The 19,633-nt window shown below is 44.3% G+C and overlaps 1 protein-coding gene across 1 annotated transcript; it reads left to right on the top strand.

The window, feature by feature from the left end:
- The first annotated feature begins 9,460 nt into the window (after positions 1 to 9,460).
- On the top strand, positions 9,461 to 15,437 carry LOC116649975 (uncharacterized). Its single transcript, XM_032433301.2, has 2 exons — positions 9,461 to 14,632; positions 14,693 to 15,437. The coding sequence occupies exons 1-2, from the start codon at positions 9,844 to 9,846 to the stop codon at positions 15,142 to 15,144; spliced, it is 5,241 nt and encodes a 1,746-aa protein (XP_032289192.2). The 5' UTR covers positions 9,461 to 9,843; the 3' UTR covers positions 15,145 to 15,437.
- Positions 15,438 to 19,633: the final 4,196 nt, after the last annotated feature.

Genomic DNA, 19,633 nt, shown 5'->3' with positions numbered 1-19,633 from the left:
CAGTGCGGTTGCCTCTGAAGCGGAGTGCAGAGGTCAGGCTTATCGTCGCTTTCGCAGTATTGATCGAAAATTGAGGCGGAAATTGCTTCTGGATGAGCAGTATTCATCAAAATGTTTCTTGGTCTGAATCACATGTCGCGAGCTAGTCCAGAGTTGAGTACATCATTGCGTCCTGAAGGAAGACAGCACCACAACCAAGTTTTTGATTGATCAGCAACGACTGATTCTGGACATTCTCTTAATGATGTACTGATAGCGGGCTGCCAGCGATCGATCAGTTGCCATTATTTTCTGTTATAGACTCTACTGTTAAGCCCTGCAGACGCTCAGTTGGCTTTATTGTTGCCCAGCTTTATGATCTGCTTGGACTTTTGGGACCAGTCATAACTAAGGAAAAGATATTTGTTCAACAGCTTTGTAAGGACAAATCAAATTGGGATTAAAGCTTGCCGATTGCACGTGATACGAGCCGGAGAGAGCTATGCACCAGTTTTGGCAACATTCGCCATGTATCGTTTCCCAAAGTGCTACACTTTCCATGAAATACATTTTGCGATGCCGGTGTGAAGGAGCGAAGCGCATAGGCATCTTTGTCAGCTAGTTTTATTGCTGGTGCGATTCAACCGTTGTCCTATCCTGGATAAGAGATGAGCCCTTCAAATTCAACGTTTTCGTGGCAAATCGTGTGGCTGCCTGAAACTCCAACCATTAAATTGAGGAAAAGAGTACTAATCATTAACTCGGGGATGCAAGCACATTCATTCGGCTATGTGTACAAATTCATAAAGCGTATAAGGCATCATTGACTCACTGTGGCAGATATTCATTTCGGCATTCGTATTCTTCTGTGGGATGACATCAAGGAGATTCCTTCTCATGGAAATGTGAAAAAATCCAGCTCCGTCGCATCTCTTGTACCATATCTGGGTGAAGGTGACCTCCTCCGTGTGGGTGGCCAGCTTTGCAATTCGTCCTTGGACTATATTACACTGCCTCAGCGTCATGCAATCACCTTAGCTATCATCGTTCAGTTTCATGAGCGGAATCTACACACTGGTCCCCGTGCACTCCTAGCAAAAATTCGAGTTAATTATTGCGCGACTGGTGGATTGAGAACAGTCACTAAAGCAGTCAGTACTTGTGTGAGGTGCTTCAGAACGAGGCCTATTTTCGTCGAGCCTGTGATGCCAAGTCTTCACCGTAACTGGAGTCGATTCGGACCCTTCTTCTATAAGTCGGAAGTTTATAGATGGCCGTCTATCTAGTGCTATGTCAGCGTCTTAATTTGCTTTATCAGCAAGGCAATGCATCTAGAGCTGGTTAAGGACCTATCGACTGCTGCACTTCTGAGTGTCCTAAAATAATTCATCGCCACTCGCGGCAAACCCAGTCAAATTTGGTCCGACAACGCAACAAACTTCGTTGGATCGAAGAATGACTTGGTTGATTTGAAACATCTCTTGCTTAGCGATCCCCACATCTATCGTTGTCGGCCGCTCTTTACTTACCTTTGAAGAGCTTCGTATTTTTGTTTGCCAAATCACAGCTATTGTTAACTCACGTCCATTACTCTCACTTTCAGAGAACCAAGCAAGTCTAGATGTCCTGACCCCTGCTCATCTACTGCTTAGTGGTCCTTCAACAGCCAACATCGAGCCAGACTTGACTAAATTAAAATACAACCGCTTGGATGGCTGGTAGCGTGTGCCGCAGCTACAACAGCTTCTGGGCCCGATGGCGTGAAAAGTACCTCACCTTACTACAACAGCGAGCTAAATGGCGCACTCCAACAAAAGCATTGTGCATTAACGACAAGTTGCTTGTTTAAGACGAAAAGCTTGCTACCATACGGTGGCCGCTTGGTAGGGTAATAAACTTGATTCCTGGGAAGGATGGAGTAAATCGTAAAGCTGGTCTGAAGACCACGGCTAGAATCATCCGAAGAGCCGTAAACAAGCTGTGCCTGCTGCCCTTAAGGTTTCTGTTAAAAGTCAGGCTTCCAACAGGGGGAGTATGTTGGATTCTACAGTAAAGGCAGCCGCCGCAAGCTGTGAAAACAAGTGGTCAAGGTTAAGAATGCTCGAAGAATCCAGGACGTGGTGCGATGCCATAGATGTCAGGAGTACGGGCACACGACTATAGAAAACTACAAAAATGCGTTAAATGCTTCGAGTGGTTCATCGAAAATACAAAGCGTACGGAACTAAGCCTACCAATATGAAAAATCTTCCACCGAGTCAAGCCTACACCTACTGACTTCCCCCGTACACCACCCATTGAACAATTTAAAGGGCTTTAATACGCCGTTGGCACCAGGAAAAAGACTAAAGCCAGCAAGAAGGACCACCAGGGAAAAGCAGCAGGAGAGGCTGACCGCGCACCAAGAGCAACATCAGATTTCTGGAAACGATGAAGGACATTCCTCTGCCATCAAGGACATGAGCCGAGCTATCGAGAGTGTAACTTACTTCAATTTCCGCAATTGAACGTTGCGAATCGTGTTTACCAATATTCGAGTGTGGAAGTCTCCACTGATGCTGGTAGCATGATCTACACATATGACTCAGAATACTCGTATTGGCGAGCCACAAGAAATCTGAAGCGTCAACCCTGTAGAGGCGTTGTGAGCAGCTGCACAATTCGTCACATGCTGGTCCCCAGTTGGTGCTCTGATTTTGTGCTTGTGAAAAAATGGTGCAAGCCGAGAACACAAATGATATGCGGGCAAACAGGGTGTCTTTTCTTAAGCGCAAGGCGGCTGCATTGATTGAGCGAGCCAAGTGAGAATAAAATTAACAGCTCTTGTGCTGTGGAATTAAAAGTGCGCTTAATGCAAATTGAACAAACAAAGTCTGCCTTTAATGCCGCCACTAACCAAACAACATATAGACTGGACATCACATACAAACAGCGTTATCACAAAAAGTATCGGAGGCATCTGGTCCAAAATCGCGAGTAAGGGAATTAGATATACATATGATGTTTTTTTGAACCGCTAACTCTACAGGAAAGTGCTTGGCGCACTCTCTTCCATATGATTAGTGCGATAGAACGGCAACGCTGTTAACTTTTATATCGCTCGCACTTACTCTCAGCTCTCAATGCTCTCTCTATGTTAAGGGATCGTTTCAATGTGTGTGTGTGTGTATTTCTCCGACGAGCAAAACTGGGCACAAATTCAATTTTTCTCAAATGCTGAGGCATTTCTACCCTTCTGAAGGCACGGCTGATATGAAATAGAGAAAGGGTTTGCCACGTCGATGCGAAATTCTTGCATTTTTGCTCGCTATCGTTGGTAAGCGTACCCAAGCGTTGCCATGTGTGCATTTAAAATATTTTGGACTCGCTATTCACGCATACTTGCATATTTTGTGTATGAATATAAGCATTTATGCGCTTGTGTGCCTGTTGCTTGCCTGCCTGCCTGTCCCCGATGCAAATTTAACAAAATTTTAGGTTTTGGATTCTCTACACACAGACATGGGCTGATCATGGGTGCTAAAGAAAATACATACATATCATTATTGGCACGCGTCTGACTTTTTTTGATTTTGATGAATGAATGTTGACCTCTTATTCCCTGCGGCAGCTCGTTGGGTCGAATGGGTCAACTTTTGGCATGCACCTGCATATGGAGGTCAAGTGACTGATCACCAAAATTATTAAAACTATAAATATATAATCGCTTCTTTTTTTTAATTTGGTATATTTTAATATTTTAAACATTCTTATTTTAACACAAATTTCATTCATCAAAATCATAAAAAAGAAGGGCGGGCGTCAGACGCGTCCCAATATTGATATTTTCATTGTGTCTGTGTGTTGAGGTCCAAAATCAGAAATCCTAAAATGTTGTTAAATTTGCATCGGGGACAGGCATGCAGGCAAGCACACACACACATTGAAACGATCCCTAAACATAGAGAGAGCATTGAGAGCTGAGAGTAAGTGCGAGCGAGATAAAAGTTAACAGCGTTGCCGTTCTATCGCACAAATCATATGGAAGAGAGTGCGCCAAGCACTTTCCTGTAGAGTAAGCGGTTCAAAAATACATCATATGTATATCTTAATCCCTTACTCGCGAGTTTGGACCAGATGCCTCCGATACATTTTGTGACTGCTTTCCGGTACTCATGTCCAGTCTATATGTTGTTTGGTTAGTGATGCCGCGCATAGCTCGTTAGAGGAGCTATATTTCGATGAAATTGGCAGCAAATTTCGCTATGATTTTGACGAGTTTATTGCCATAGTTGAAGCTCGCGTTCGCTTAATATTCCCCACTCAACCTTTCTTCGTCATGAGGACTTGTCAAACCAAACCATTATCTTGGCCAACAGAACACGCCTGCCCCAGCTTAAATTACCAAAGTTTTCTGGTGGCTTTACCGAATATTCGAACTTCATCGCGATGTTTGACTCAGTTGCCGACAAGGATACCGAGCTGTCTAATATTAAAAGGTTGCAGCATATTCGCTCATGTTTAACTGGCCCTGCGTTGGATTCGGTTAGATGTTTGAAGTTTTTCGGTGCCAATTATCCTGTGGCTCTGGATATTCTAAAGATTTAGTAACAAGCGTCTTCTTTTCCAGCCACATATCAATGGGAGTCTTGGGCTTAAGATGGTAGATGCGGAGTCGGCTTCAAAACTGCGTGAGTTCTCGGACAAAGTCAATTCGCATATGCGTGACTTACAGACTTTGGGCAGTTTGGAGCAAATTTCAGGATGCACTCTTGTGCACACGCTGCTTCGAAGGTTGGACTACCAGACTTAGACCAAATGGGAGGAGGCATTGACAAAATCCCGACAGCCGATAAGTTCTTCACACTTCTGGAAAGGCATAGTCAAAGTCTAGAGAGTGTGAAACATGCCATGTCATCGCAAATAACCAATTATCAGGTGGGCAAATCCAGCCAGGCTACCCCAAAATAGGTGCAAATTTTGTGATGCATCTGATCACGCGATCTACACATGTAGTAAATTTGGAAACTTGTCTTCATCCCGTCGGTATAAGGAAGTTAAGAAACTGGCCCTTTGTTACAAGTGCCTAAAGAAGAGACACCAAACTCGGTCTAGCAGTAGTAGTCATTGTCGTGGAGGAAAGCATCATACACTGTTTCATTTTACTGCTTCAAGAGAAGCAAAAGCGTCGACACCATTACATACATCGGCTGATTTGGGCGCCGCCACTTCGACACACTCTCACTCCACAACGTCCCTTGCTGTCCAAGGTATGCAGTCTGGTGTTGTGCTCCTGGCCACTGCATTGATACTGGTAAGGAATAGTTCTGGTTCCTTGGTTTCCTGTAGGGCCTAACTAGACTCAGGCTCGCTGGTGCACATGATCACATACCGTTTCACACAGAGACTTCAGTTATGGAAAAGCAGGTCGTCGACATTTGTCATCGGTACGGAGATACAGAGATCTTTATTGAAGGATCAGCTGTTAAAATTCAGATTAATTCACAAAACTCAGATTATTCAGCCACCGTGGATACTCTTGTGACTCCAATTAACAACAGTCAGCATAGTTTCATCATCGCTACATCAGACTAGAAAATTCCCTCTAATATAATGTTGAATTCAATTAAATAATTGTAGCGAGTCTTTTCTATGAGCTTTTTTCTGTTGGGCAAATTGTGCTATTCCCAGGAATCGTCTTCTGCAAAAAACTCGTCTTGGTTGGGTTGCGGGCGGTGGGTTAGATACTGTGCGCAGAATCTCGTTGTTGACTGCTGGCCTAGCGATGTTAGCTATTTGGACTTTCGTCTGGATGAGTTTATTTAGCGTTTTTGGGAAGTTGAAAACTTGGAAGAGCCGTATTAAAAGCCACCAAAGAAGAGTTGGAATGGGAGCAGCAATTTGCCAATAACTTCTCCCGCTTACGATCCGGCGAGCATTCAGTGCGGTTGCCTCTGAAGCGGAGTGCAGAGGTCAGGCTTATCGTCGCTTTCGCAGTATTGATCGAAAATTGCGTCGGAAATTGCTTCTGGATGAGCAGTTTTCATCAAAAAGTTTCTTGGTCTGAATCACATGTCGCGAGCTGGTCCTGAGTTGAGTAGGTGTTGTAAAAACTTCCTCCCACATCATTGCGTCCTGAAGGAAGACAGCACCACAACCAAGATTTTGATGGATCAGCAACGACTGATTCTGGACATTCTCTTGATGTACTGATAGCGGGGTGCCAGCGATCGATCAGTTGCCATTATTTTCTGTTCTAGATTCTACTGTTAAGCCCTGCACCCGCTCAGTTCGGCTTATTGTTGCCCGGCTTTAAGATCCGCTTGGACTTTGGGACCAGTCATAACTAAGGAAAAGATATTTGTTCAACAGCTTTGTAAGGACAAATCAAATTGGGATTAAAGCTTGCCGATTGCACGTGATACGACCTGGAGAGAGCTATGCACCAGTTTTCGCAACATTTGCCATGTATCGTTTCCCAAAGTGCTACTCTTTCCATGAAATACATGGATGCCAGTGTGAAGGCCTATGGAGCCTGCATCTACGTGGTGGCCAGAAGTACACTAGCCACAAATCGTATCCTTTGCTCCAAGTCTCAAGTTGCGCCATTAAAAACATTGACCGTCCCAAAACTGGAATTATTCGGAGCGAAGCGCACAGGCATCTTTGTCAGCCAGTTTTATTGCTGGTGCGATTCGACCGTTGTCCTATCCTGGATAAGAGATGAACCCTCCAAATTCAACGTTTTCGTGGCAAATCGAGTGGCTGCCTGAAACTCCAACCATTAAATTGAGGAAAAGATTTGCAGATTTAACTCTGGGATGCAAGCACGTTCATTCGGCTATGTGTACAAATTTATAAAGCGTATAAGGCATCATTGACTCACTGTTGCAGACATTTATCTCGGCACTCGTCTTCCTCTGTAGGATGACATCAAGATTCCTTCTCATGGAAATGTGAAAAAATCCAGCACCGTTGCATCTCTTGCACCATTTCTGGATGAAGGTGATCTCGTCCGGGTGGGTGGCCAGCTTTGCAATTCGTCCTTGGACTATATTACACTGCCTCGGCGTCATGCAATCATTGTTCAGCTTCATGTGCGGAATCTACACACTGGTCCCCGTGCACTCCTAGCAAAAATTCGAGTTAAATATTGGGCGACTGATGGATCGAGAACAGTCACTAAAGCAGTCAGTATTTGTTTGAGGTGCTGCAGAACGAGGCCTATTTTCGTCGAGCCTGTGATGGCAAGTCTTCCAAGGGTGCGTCTGTAAGTCGTTTGAGCCTTCACCGTATCTGGAGTCGATTATTGCGGACCGTTCTTGTATAAATCGGAAGTTAGTAGATGGCCGTCCATCTAGTGCTACGTCAGCGTCTTAATTTGCTTTACCAGCAAGGCAATGAACCTAGGGCTAGTCAAGGACCTATCGACTGCTACAATTCTGAGTGCCCTAAAACGATTCATCGCCACTCGCGGCAAACCCAGTCATATGCCGCACTCAAACAAAAGCATTGTGAATTAACGACAAGTTGCTTGTTTAAGACGATAATCATTCTACCACGCGGTGTCCGCTTTGTAGGGTAATTAACTTGATTCCTGGGAAGGATGGAGTAAATCGTGTAGCTGATCTGAAAGCCACGGCTAGAATCATCCGAAGAGCCGTAAACAAGCTGTGTCTGCTGCTTTTAAGAGGTCGTAATCTTAGTCTAGAGAAACAGCTGTTTATTATGAACAATGTTGGCAAGCCCCTCTTGCACTTATCGCAGCTTCTACAAACTTGCATATCCCTTTTATCAGCTCAGTTCGTTGTTAATCGAGGCGAAGCGAAGAACTTTTTCTGACCCACAGCCAAATAACCTTTTAATTTATATAAATTCAATGAAATAAACTGAATCATACGTGTTGTTGTGAAAAGCCAAATATTTACTTATTTCTTGGCTTAGGCTCCAAACTGTTGCTAAAAACTTAAGTAACTCAAGAGAGTAAAAGTTCATGATGGATAGAGTCAAACGCGTACTGAAGTCAGTATAAATTACATCAGTGTTCGTTATAGAGATTAAAGCATTATTTACCAAAGAAGTAAATTCAAGAAGGTTGGTCATAGTTGACTGAGCTTGTACGAATCCATGTTGAACGCGGAAGACAATTGATTTGCAGACATGCTGCAAAGTTTATGCGATTATTTTTTCAAATAATTTACAGATAGCAAAAAGTCTTGCGATTCCCCTGTAATTTTTTATATCAGACTTTTGCACCTTTCTTATGAGGAAAGAGATGGAGAGACAGAAGATTCCAGGCACTGCACTCCTTGAGTAGACAACTTGGAATATTGTAAGGCCCAGGAGAGTAAGAAGATTTTAAGGAATTTATAGCTAAAAATATATTGGAATGAGAAATAATATGAGCAAGTAAATCACTTGACGAAATAATATTATAGGGGTAAGAATAATAAATGGGACAGACAGAGGAGTAAGTTGATATGAAAAAATTAGAAAAGAGCTTAGCAGCATCAGAATCATTGCTTGATCCAATTTGAGGAAAAACGAAAATGGCAAACTTCGAAATTTATGATTCAAGCTTACAAAATTGTAAATCTTTCTCGGATTTCAGCAAATTGTCTGTTGCAACGAGTAAGATAATTTTCATAGTCCTGAGAATAAAGAAAAAGGAAGCTATAGAGTATTTACCCAAGTCGACCAGACTCTTTTAAATATTTAGACTTAAAAATATTTTTAATTTTTGATAGTCTAGGAGTTAACCATGGTGGCTAAAAAGAATCAATTGATTGTATTGATTTGAGTATACATTACTCTAAGTGGAAATTCAGGTGTTATCAAAAAAAATTAAGAGCAATATACATATCAACCGAGTCATGTTAAAAAGACCATGCATGAATACGTTGATATAATAAGGATGTACAGCTTCCTACTTTAAAGGCTCCTTGCTTATCAAGGAAAAGTTTCCTTTGAGCAAGCAACAGACGGCGGGGGAAATAATAGGATAGATATTGCATTACAACCTCTTAAGTAGCATGATGAACATCCTCAGGAGCCGACAAAGGAGGGGACCTTAACACATTAGCAATATCTTTGACAAATACAAGATCAAGTGAACACGATGATGAGAAATGTATTTGATTTTAAACAACGAAAGGTCTATCATGTAATCTGTTTGGTCAAGTAACAGCAGAGATAACACCGACGGCTGCGGACATCATCCAACAGCAGAAAATAACAATCATAATTACAGCCTAAGAGCAAATAGTTTTTTTGCGCGCTCTTTGTAAGCTGCTGTCCACTCTCCTTCTGAATTGCTTTGCTTGCATTGCTGCCCTTCGCTCTAACCGGCGAGCGTCTTATTGGAGTTTCGTTTCGATTCGCTTTACATATTGTCATAACCAGTCAGTCTTTCGTTTTGATCGCAACCTAGGCACAACTAATTCGAGTTGGCTGCCAAGCAACAATTTAAAACTTATAATTTCTAATAAGTGCCCTGCGCGGCAAATAAATCCATTTGAAAACTAATCTAAGTGTTTGAATTTCGCTGCACAAGCAGTTAGAATTAATTGGTTGCAAAAAAGCTTGCAACTACACATTTTGGTGACCCCGACGTGAATTTTTCTTTCTTTCATTTTTTCTATTTTTTCTTGTACTTCGTTCTTGTCGTGTCAACGGACAGTTATCAGTTCGGGCAAAGCTGTGTGGTGAGCCGTTTGCTTGCGCATCTGCATACAGTTGGTTGTTATACATAAACGCCGTAGCAAATCCCCGCTAATCGTTGCGCGCTATAACCCGCTATACGCTATCTCGCTCGAACGAACACTTGCGCGATCAGACTTGTATTGTAGTTCGGCTGTGTGAACCTTGTTGTGCGCTACATTCATAATGTTTGATGAAGGTGCAAGTGCAAATGGAAATGATGAGGCGACATCAGCTAGTCAAGTGGCGGTTGGAACCCAGGCTGCTGTTTTTAAAATAAAGATCAAGAATTTAACTGATCGACTCAATAGATTGTCCTCGGAACTTGATCCCGCTCGACTTCGCGATGTTGATGACTACGAGCTGCAAGATTACATAAGCATGGCATCTGACTTGCAGGCGAAATTTGAGATAGTCTGTGATGGTTTGTTGGAGGTGGATCATGCCAGCGTTGATGAGGATCTTCAGACAAGTTTTGAGTCAACTATTAGGCAGCTACGGCTGTCCCTTCAACGCGAGCGCGGAAATCGAAGCAAGGTTCAGCAGATTCCGCATTGTTCCACCTTCAATTCAGCCGCAGCCGATGACTCGCGTTCTACCTTTGTTGTTCCAAACCACTCTCGATTGCCTCAACTTAAATTGCCGGAGTTTAGTGGAGGCTACACAGAATGGGCCGATTTCTCGAACCTGTTCACCACGGTCATTGACAAGGATCCGTATTTGACCAACATTGAAAAACTCCAGCATCTACGGTCATGCCTTAAAGGAACAGCGCTGGATACAATTCGCTCATTGGAAATTTCAAACGCAAATTATGCTGCCGCTTTAGAACTGCTTGATAAGCGTTTTAATAACAAGCGTCTTATTTTTCAGGCACACATCTCTGAAATTTTGGGTTTGAGAAAGGTGGACAAGGGCGCGACTGCACAGCTGCGCGAATTTTCAGATAAGCTCAACTCTCATCTACGTGCTTTAAAATCGATGGGCAGTGTGGAACAGATCGCCGGTTGCGTCATAGTACATACGTTGCTGCAAAAACTAGATAGCGTTACGCAGGCTAGCTGGGAGGATGATGCGCCGTTGGACGTCATACCATCATGCGAGCGGTTTACAACCTTCATAGAGAGGCGTTGCCAAAGGCTGGAAAATGCGGATCACGCTACGGCAATGTACACGCCTAGCTCCCAGGTGGGCCAGAACAACAGTAGTAGAAGAACGTTTGTAGTGACTAGGAATGGAACGAGTGCTTGTGTGTTTTGTGAAGTCGCAGGCCACTCTATTTATAAATGTTTGCAATTCGCAAATTTATCGCCCTTGCTGCGCCTTCACGAAGCCAAGCGGCTTGCGCTGTGCCTAAACTGCCTGCAAAGGGGACATCAGCTGAGAGTCTGCGGCTCCAGCGCTTGCAGAGTTTGTGGAAGCAAACATCATAGCTTGTTGCATCTTGGCAACACAAGCAGTCACATCGCTGCTTCTAGCCCAAACAATGCTCAAGATACCGAAACTTATTCGTCATCCCAAAACACCTTGGCGGCACTTTTATCTTCGCCTCTCACTACCGCCCAGCATCTCAAGCACGATGTGGTCCTGCTTGCCACTGCCGTCATCAACGTGAAAAATCGCGCTGGCTCCTTGGTGCCTTGCCGTGCGTTGCTCGACTCTGGGTCGCAGTTGCACATCATCACCTCTCGTCTTGCTCATCAGCTCCAGCTGCGCAAATTCAAGTCAACAGCAATCGTCTCTGGCATTGGTGATGCAGCATTTGCGTCCGATGGGTTTTCGGTCAACATCAATGTCAAATCTCGAGTGTCGGAGTACTCCACATGCATCCCGGCCTTGATTGCACCATCCATCACCGATAATCAGCCTGGCTTCACTCTTGACCCTGCATCATGGAACATTCCATCAAATATACAACTAGCTGATCCTGAATTCTTTAAATCTCAGCAAATCGACATGTTGATTGGAGCCAGTCTGTTCTTCGATCTGCTATGCGTCGGCCAGATTAAACTAGCTGCTGGACTGCCGATATTGCAAAAGACTCGCCTTGGTTGGGTGGCTACGGGAGGTGCCTCACATGCTGGAAAATCATCATTCATGGCCATGAGATCAATGGAGAATCCAGATCTGCTGGTTGACTCGCATCTGCAGCCTAATACACAGATTGATGAATTAATCCGTCGTTTTTGGGAATTGGAATGCTGCACCGACCCTGAGTCCTTACCAAACAAGGAGGAACGCGACTGTGAGGCACACTTTCAGGCCAATTTTAAACGTCTGTCGACTGGCGACTATTCAGTTCGTTTACCGCTACGTCTAGGCATGTATCCGCTGGGTGACTCCTATCAACAGGCGGTTCGTCGATTCCTGAACTTAGAAAGAAAACTAGACCGTAATCCACTATTGAAACCCCAGTATGCAGCATTTATCAAGGAGTATCTTGACTTGGGTCACATGTCACTTGTTACCTCAGCTGCACTGGGCCAATGCAAGTACTACCTGCCACATCACTGCGTGCTGAAGGAGGATAGCACTACAACCAAGCTAAGGGTCGTGTTTGATGGCTCAGCAGTTACTACCTCTGGACACTCGCTGAATGATGCACTGATGGCAGGTCCTACCATCCAACCGAAGCTGTTTTCGATACTGATGCGGTTTCGTACATTTGCAGTCGCCCTGACAGGCGATATATGCAAAATGTATCGATGCGTACGAGTCGAACCCGCAGACAGTTATTTTCAATGTATCTTGTGGCGTGAGTCTCAGCATCAGAAGATACAGATTTACAAATTAGACACCGTCACCTACGGCACAAAACCAGCATCGTTTCTCTCAGTGCGAGCTATGCACCAACTGGCCATGGATGAGCAGAAAACTTTCCCTATTGGCTCTGACATTGTTAAAAGAGATTTCTACGTGGATGACCTCATTTCTGGTGGTAGCTGTGTTCAAGAAGCAATTGAGATATTGAAACAAACATCTGGACTACTCGCCAAGGGGAACTTTAGGCTGCGCAAATGGTGTTCTAGCGACACATCTGTACTCCAAAACATACCGGAAGAGGATAGAGAAACGCTGCTTAAGTTTGACGATGGCAGTGACATCACGAAAACGTTAGGCCTCGTTTGGGATCCCGCTTCAGACTGTTTCCTTTTCTCCTTCTCTCCACTGAGGTTGCCCTCCAGACTGACAAAACGGTCAATACTCTCCGCAATTGCTCGCTTTTACGACCCCCTTGGTCTTGTTGGTCCCGTAATAACAAAATCGAAAATTTTTATGCAGGATCTCTGGAGAGAAAAGCTGGACTGGGATGAGAGCCTGCCCGTACACTTAAGCACAGCCTGGGTCAACTTCTGCGCTGATTTTGAGTATACTCAGCAATTCCAGTATCCCCGTCGAGCACTCTCATCAGACAGTACAGTGGAGATTCACGGATTTTGTGATGCCAGCCTAAGCGCTTATGGAGCATGCGTCTATACAGTCTCAAAGTGCAATGGCAACACCAGCGTGCGTCTCTTATGCTCCAAATCGCGTGTCGCGCCTGTGAAAACCATCACGGTACCAAAGCTGGAACTCTGCGGAGCTGCATTACTGGCTCAACTTCTCAGCGAAATATGCCAAATGAAAGTGTTCGACTGTCGGTATTACTGTTGGTCAGACTCTGCCGTGACTTTGGCTTGGATTCGCAATGATGCTTCGAAATTCAATGTTTTCGTTGCCAACCGAGTCGCAGCCATCCAAGAGCTCACCACTGGAATGGAATGGCATCATATTCCCACCGAATTAAACCCGGCGGATATAATTTCACGAGGAGCGCTGCCTAGTGAGCTCTTCCGGTCTCCATTATGGGCCCATGGTCCGAGTTTTCTCAGTAAGGGAAAGGAAGAGTGGCCTGCCTCCTGTGTACCTGTCGAATCCTTACCAGAACTTCGACACAAGGTACTCCTCGGAACTGCAGCGCAACCGGATCTCTCGATTGGTTGCAAGTTCATCAATTCGTTTTCCAAGCTGCAGCGGGTCTTTGCTTATGTTTACAAATTTGTAAATCGAATCCGAGGAGCTGAACTAACCGTTGACCACTTGCATCATGGCACACATTGGTTGCTGCGGTCAGTGCAAATGGCTACTCTCAGCGATGACTACAAGGCATTGAAGGAAGGAAGGCATGTCAAACCGTCTAGCTCAATGGCCTCTCTTGCACCATTCCTTGACGACTTCGGCCTACTTCGCATCGGTGGACGGCTGAAAAACTCGTCGTTGGACTTCTCAGCGCGACATCCGATTATATTGCCCCGTCAGCATCCTGTGACGCGAGCAATCATAGTTTACTTTCATAAACGAAACTTACACGCTGGACCTCGCGCTTTATTGTCTTCGATTCGGCTCCAGTACTGGCCCATTGGCGGTCGAAAAACAGTCTCCAGTATTGTTGCCAAATGCATAATCTGTTTTCGTGCCAAGCCACGATTGGCCGAGCATATAATGGCAGACCTACCAGCTGATCGTCTTAATACATCGTATCCCTTTATGGTCACTGGCGTTGATTACTGTGGACCATTTTACTACAAGAACGAAGTGCGCAACAGGCCACCAGTGAAATGCTATATCAGTCTGTTCATATGCTTCGCTACAAAGGCGGTGCACTTAGAGCTTGTAAAGGACTTGTCCACAACATCGTTTCTAAACGCCCTAAAACGTTTCATCCTGACTCGCTCTCGACCTTCAAGGATCTGGTCTGACAATGCGACAAACTTCGTAGGTGCCAAGAACGAACTAGCAGATCTGAACCGCCTGTTCCTGAGAGACGAGCATGTCAAGGCCGTTAACGAGTTTTGCCTAACCGAATCAATTGAATGGTTGTTCATCCCTCCTCGCTCTCCGCACTTTGGTGGACTATGGGAAGCCGCTGTGAAGACTGCTAAGCACCACTTTTATCGATCTGTTTGCTCTTCCATTTTGGATTTCGATTCGCTGCGTACGCTCGTCTGCCACATCACGGCAATTATTAATTCTCGACCATTACTTCCACTTTCAGAGCATCCAGGTGATCTTGACGTCTTGACACCCGCACACTTCCTGGGTACAGCGCCATCTTCATCATACATTGAGCCCGATCTAAGGCAGCTTAACTTCAATCGGCTTAATTATTTTCAGCGCGTCACATATCTCCAACAAGTATTCTGGGCCCGTTGGCGCGAAGAGTATTTGACGCTTCTTCAACAGCGCTCCAAATGGCGCACTCCTCAGCCTGGACTCTCCATTAACGATGTTGTCCTTGTAAAGGATGAGAATCTACCGCCGCTGAAGTGGCCACTCGCCAGAGTGCAAGAGCTGATCTCTGGATCTGATGGGGTATCCAGAGTTGCTGTGCTTCAAACTGCGACTGGAGTCATACGTAGAGCTGTACGAAAGCTGTGTTTGCTGCCCAAACAGGATGATGTTGAAAGCCCTTGCCTTCCAACGGGGGGAGAATGTTTGGTCAAGTAACAGCAGAGATAACACCGACGGCTGCGGACATCATCCAACAGCAGAAAATAACAATCATAATTACAGCCTAAGAGCAAATAGTTTTTTTGCGCGCTCTTTGTAAGCTGCTGTCCACTCTCCTTCTGAATTGCTTTGCTTGCATTGCTGCCCTTCGCTCTAACCGGCGAGCGTCTTATTGGAGTTTCGTTTCGATTCGCTTTACATATTGTCATAACCAGTCAGTCTTTCGTTTTGATCGCAACCTAGGCACAACTAATTCGAGTTGGCTGCCAAGCAACAATTTAAAACTTATAATTTCTAATAAGTGCCCTGCGCGGCAAATAAATCCATTTGAAAACTAATCTAAGTGTTTGAATTTCGCTGCACAAGCAGTTAGAATTAATTGGTTGCAAAAAAGCTTGCAACTACACATAATCAATAGAATAATGCTATGCATAGGGTACCAAATAATTTTTGGCGGTGTAGATTTAACGGCAATCAATACATCACTACATTCATTAATTAAACCATGTTTCTGAAGATGCGATCCGAATTTAAGAATATGCTAGCCATAAAAAAATGTGTAACCTTAGAAATAAGGCCTGTGATTACGAAAAAAGGAATAGGTCGGAAAACGAAGCTAGGTTTTTGTGGCAGTAAAAGAAGGGCATTGTATTAAATGGTGCTTCGACAGATAAAAGCTGGTTACGTGTTTTTTGCTCAAACGCTCAAACAATCATGTAAGGACGCAAAAATTCACGAATGATTGAGAACGAATCATGTGAAACATTAGTTTTAAATCGTGAAGTAGTGTTAGACGAAAAACGAGAAACGATGGTCAACAACAGTGAAATATTAGCTGATGGAGCTGAAGGTAAAGTAGGAGCTGGTGGGGTACTGGGATTGCTGTTAACAAACTGGGCTAGATTGCGTCCAGGTCTACTTTGCGGGCAAATGCTGACGGTGCTAAAGCAGTTTCGCATATAGGGACAGGCTTTAAGACAGGATCTACAGGAATAGCTCCAACGGATAACACAGAAGTGATTTTCGGCACAGACAAAACACGGCATAGGTAGTTGGGAAGATCTAGATGGCAAATTTAATAAGTAAGAGGTTCCAATACCAAATTCAGCTCGCGCTACGTGCTCTTTTGCCTTAGTAGTAACACAGATAAATTAAAAAAAAAAAGAAACAAAAAAAAAAGGTCCTAGTTGGAAGCTCCCGACTAGGGGATATCCTGAACCCTCTTATTCCAACGCTACTTGCTCTTTTGCTTTAGTAGTAAGAAAGATAATTTAAAAAAAATAATAAGTTCTTTGGCAGTGTTCGAACTTGCAACTAACCGCACTACTTGTCGCCGTCTCTACTTACCAGCCACATAAAAAATAAAAATAGCTTCCCCGGGATAACACCACTTGCCCCCGCCTTTACTCAACAGCCACCCATTACTGAGAAAAAACGAATTATATTAGTAGCACAGAAAACAGTACAATCGCAAATATAAAATTTAATACGAAACAGACGCGCTTGAATGTGTGTGTGTACATGCAGTTATTCTTCGAATTTGAGCTGGTGCTGCAAACACGTGATTCTTAAACGATCTTCATGAAATGTTCTACACTATTGTACCATAAATAATTTGTGTGTTCTCAAAAAGTAAATTGCATTAAAATTGTAGCTTTTTGTGGGTAATTGAAGTTGGGTTATTAACTTGATTTATAGCTATGAGGTAGTAGAGGGGAGGTGGTGATAGGTAATAAATTAAAGATACTTGATACATATACATATATAAGTTAACACATAACACTTATCATAAGTTATAATCAACCCTCGCTATCGCGTGCTTCATAAGTTAAGGAACAGCCCCCGCAATTGCGACACTGCATACTTTGTATCAGCGCGCAATAGCTGCAATGTTCAGCTGCAAGAGTTTCCGTTATTGCCTAAGAATTTGCTGAGTCGGCTTGCCGACCATGACATTGTGGCGTGATGCGAGTTTTGGCTTAGCTTAAGTAAGACTTTCTGTGCATTAAGTTTCTTTAGTTTTGAATTCAGCGCTCTTCCAATAAGTCGCTTAAATAAATATTCACTTCGGCACTTGGCCGTTAAACAATTTGTTTAATTGTCTGAGCCCGAGGCCAGCAATAAGAGGCACAGTCGCCTCACAGCCTAATCTTCAGCCACTACAGGACTGAAGGATGTTAATTGGCGCCCAACGTGGGGCGGACTCCACAACCAAAACAAGTAAAACAGCAGCACAGGAGCTGCAACAACCAACAACAATTAAGACAGCAACGCGGGAGCTGTGAGTGACCAATTTTATAGAGAAAATTTTTTTGTGTTAATTGAATCATGTAAGTGGATACTCTAGCCAAAATTTTTCTTCAAACACAACAATTTTTTTTATTTTAGTTAGTACTAGTGAGTATTTTATATTGCAACAGATCAGATAAAAAATTATATAGAAACCCTCGTAAGCAGTCTAGCGACTCAGATTCCGACTGTGACATTCACATCAGAGTCCCGGCTACAAGACTTCTCCCTGCAGTTCCCCCACCATCAGGTAAAATGGATCCAGAGCAGCTTAGGGAAATAGTAAGGACGGCTATCAGCAATGCTTTAGCCGAACAGGCCGCAGCAAACCAGCAGAGGGAGCATGCGTTGACTCAAAGAATTAATGAGTTAGCTGAACAAATAGCAGCAGCAAACGTTGCCGCCCCACAAGTAGTAGCATATGCGCCTATAGGAATTAGAAAAGACATCCGCTGTGACGAGCCGCTAGATGCCGTCAAGTGCTTACCTGAGCTTGCAGAAGTACAGGAATCTTATGTATCTTGGAGGCAGGCAGCATTAGCCGCTTACGAGATCTTCAGACCACATAATGGCAGTTCTCGACATTATCAGGCTGTTATCATCATAAGAAGCAAGATTAGGGGCCCCGCAGACGCGGTGCTGGCCTCATTTGGTACTGTATTGAATTTTGATGCGATCATAAATCGCCTAGACTTCACATACAGTGACAAAAGACCAATCTCATTGAACAGGAATTAGGTACCTTGAGGCAAGGTGGCTTGTCCCTGCTTCAATATTAAGATGAGGTAGAGAAGAAACTCACTCTTCTCACTAACAAAGTTAACATGTCATACGAGCCGGCTTTAGCAAAGGGCCTATGTGAAAAATTCCGCGACGATGCGTTGCGTGTGTTCATATCGGGTCTCAAGCGCAGTCTTACAGATGTGCTCTTTGCAGCAAAGCCCAGAGATTTGCCTTCAGCGCTAGCTCTCGCGCAAGAAGTCAAGTCAAATCATGAAAGGTACGCATTCGCGGCTAATTTCGCAAGAAGTCTAGAAGACAAAGAGCGCAAGCCGCATGCAAAAGCGCAGGGTCACCAACAGGAGAGGCATTCACAACAAGCCGAAGCACAAGCTAGCGGTACAAAGAATCCGCACTTTAGCAAGCAAAGCAACGCCCCAGTGCAGACTGACCAACGAAGCAGCAGGCAGCACAATAATAATGGCGCACCGGTGCCCATGGAGGTCGATCCTTCCTTCTCAAGGGTCTTGCAGCCCACTCAGGCCCCTGCTTACGCGAATAGGAAGCACCCCGCATCTGAACACACAAGCGGTCAGAGAAATCAGCAGAGGTTGAATCACGTCACGCAAGACGCGGGACAGGGGGCAGAGGCGTATGCTGATGCCGCCTCCAGCGCAAAGGCACATTTCAATGTCGATGCTAGTTATGACTCTGATGCCCTCAATTTTTTAGGAGCAAATCCCTGCTACCCGTCATCAGACGAAGAGTAGTAGGGACTCACATGCGATTCCTCATAGACACGGGCGCGGCCAAGAATTTCATTCGGCCACATGAAGGGTTGACCTTCCGCTCGGTAGAGTCCCCCTTCAAAATTCATTCCATTCACGGCGAGACACAAATTACACACAAATGCTTTGTTTCAATGTTTGGGTTAAAGACAACCTTTTTTATTCTGCCTGACTTGTCATGGCTTTTGATGACTCACTTTTGATGGGATTGTAGGCCTTGACCTGCTAAAGCAGGCAGCTGCTTCACTTTGTCTAGCTTCAGGACAACTTAAGTGGGGTACGGAGGTCGAACAATTCACCTTCCACACGTGCAAAAATGTAAATTTCACAAATGTAGACTGTGCAGAGGCATCCCCATTAGCTAGAAATTCTTTTTTGAAAATGCTAAAGACCAGACAAAAGGCCTTTGCAGACCCAGACGAGGCGTTGCCGTATAACACATCAGTCGTGGCTACCATTAGGACCACAGATGAACAAACGATCTATGCCAAGCTTTACCCATATCCAATGGGAGCAGCTGATTTCGTTAATAAAGAAATCAAGGATCTGCTAAAAAATGATATAATTCAAAAGTCCGTCTCTCCCTACAATAACCCAATATGTGTAGTCGACAAGAAGGGCACTGATGAAGCAGGCAATAGGAAAATGAGGTTGGTAATGGACTTTCGGAAACTTAACGAAAGAACCGT

The sequence above is a fragment of the Drosophila virilis genome, unplaced genomic scaffold (assembly GCF_030788295.1).
Source record: "Drosophila virilis strain 15010-1051.87 unplaced genomic scaffold, Dvir_AGI_RSII-ME tig00001590, whole genome shotgun sequence".
NCBI lineage: Eukaryota > Metazoa > Arthropoda > Insecta > Diptera > Drosophilidae > Drosophila > Drosophila virilis.
Note: the sequence above shows the minus strand (reverse complement) of the source record. Positions and strands in the feature narration are given on the sequence as shown.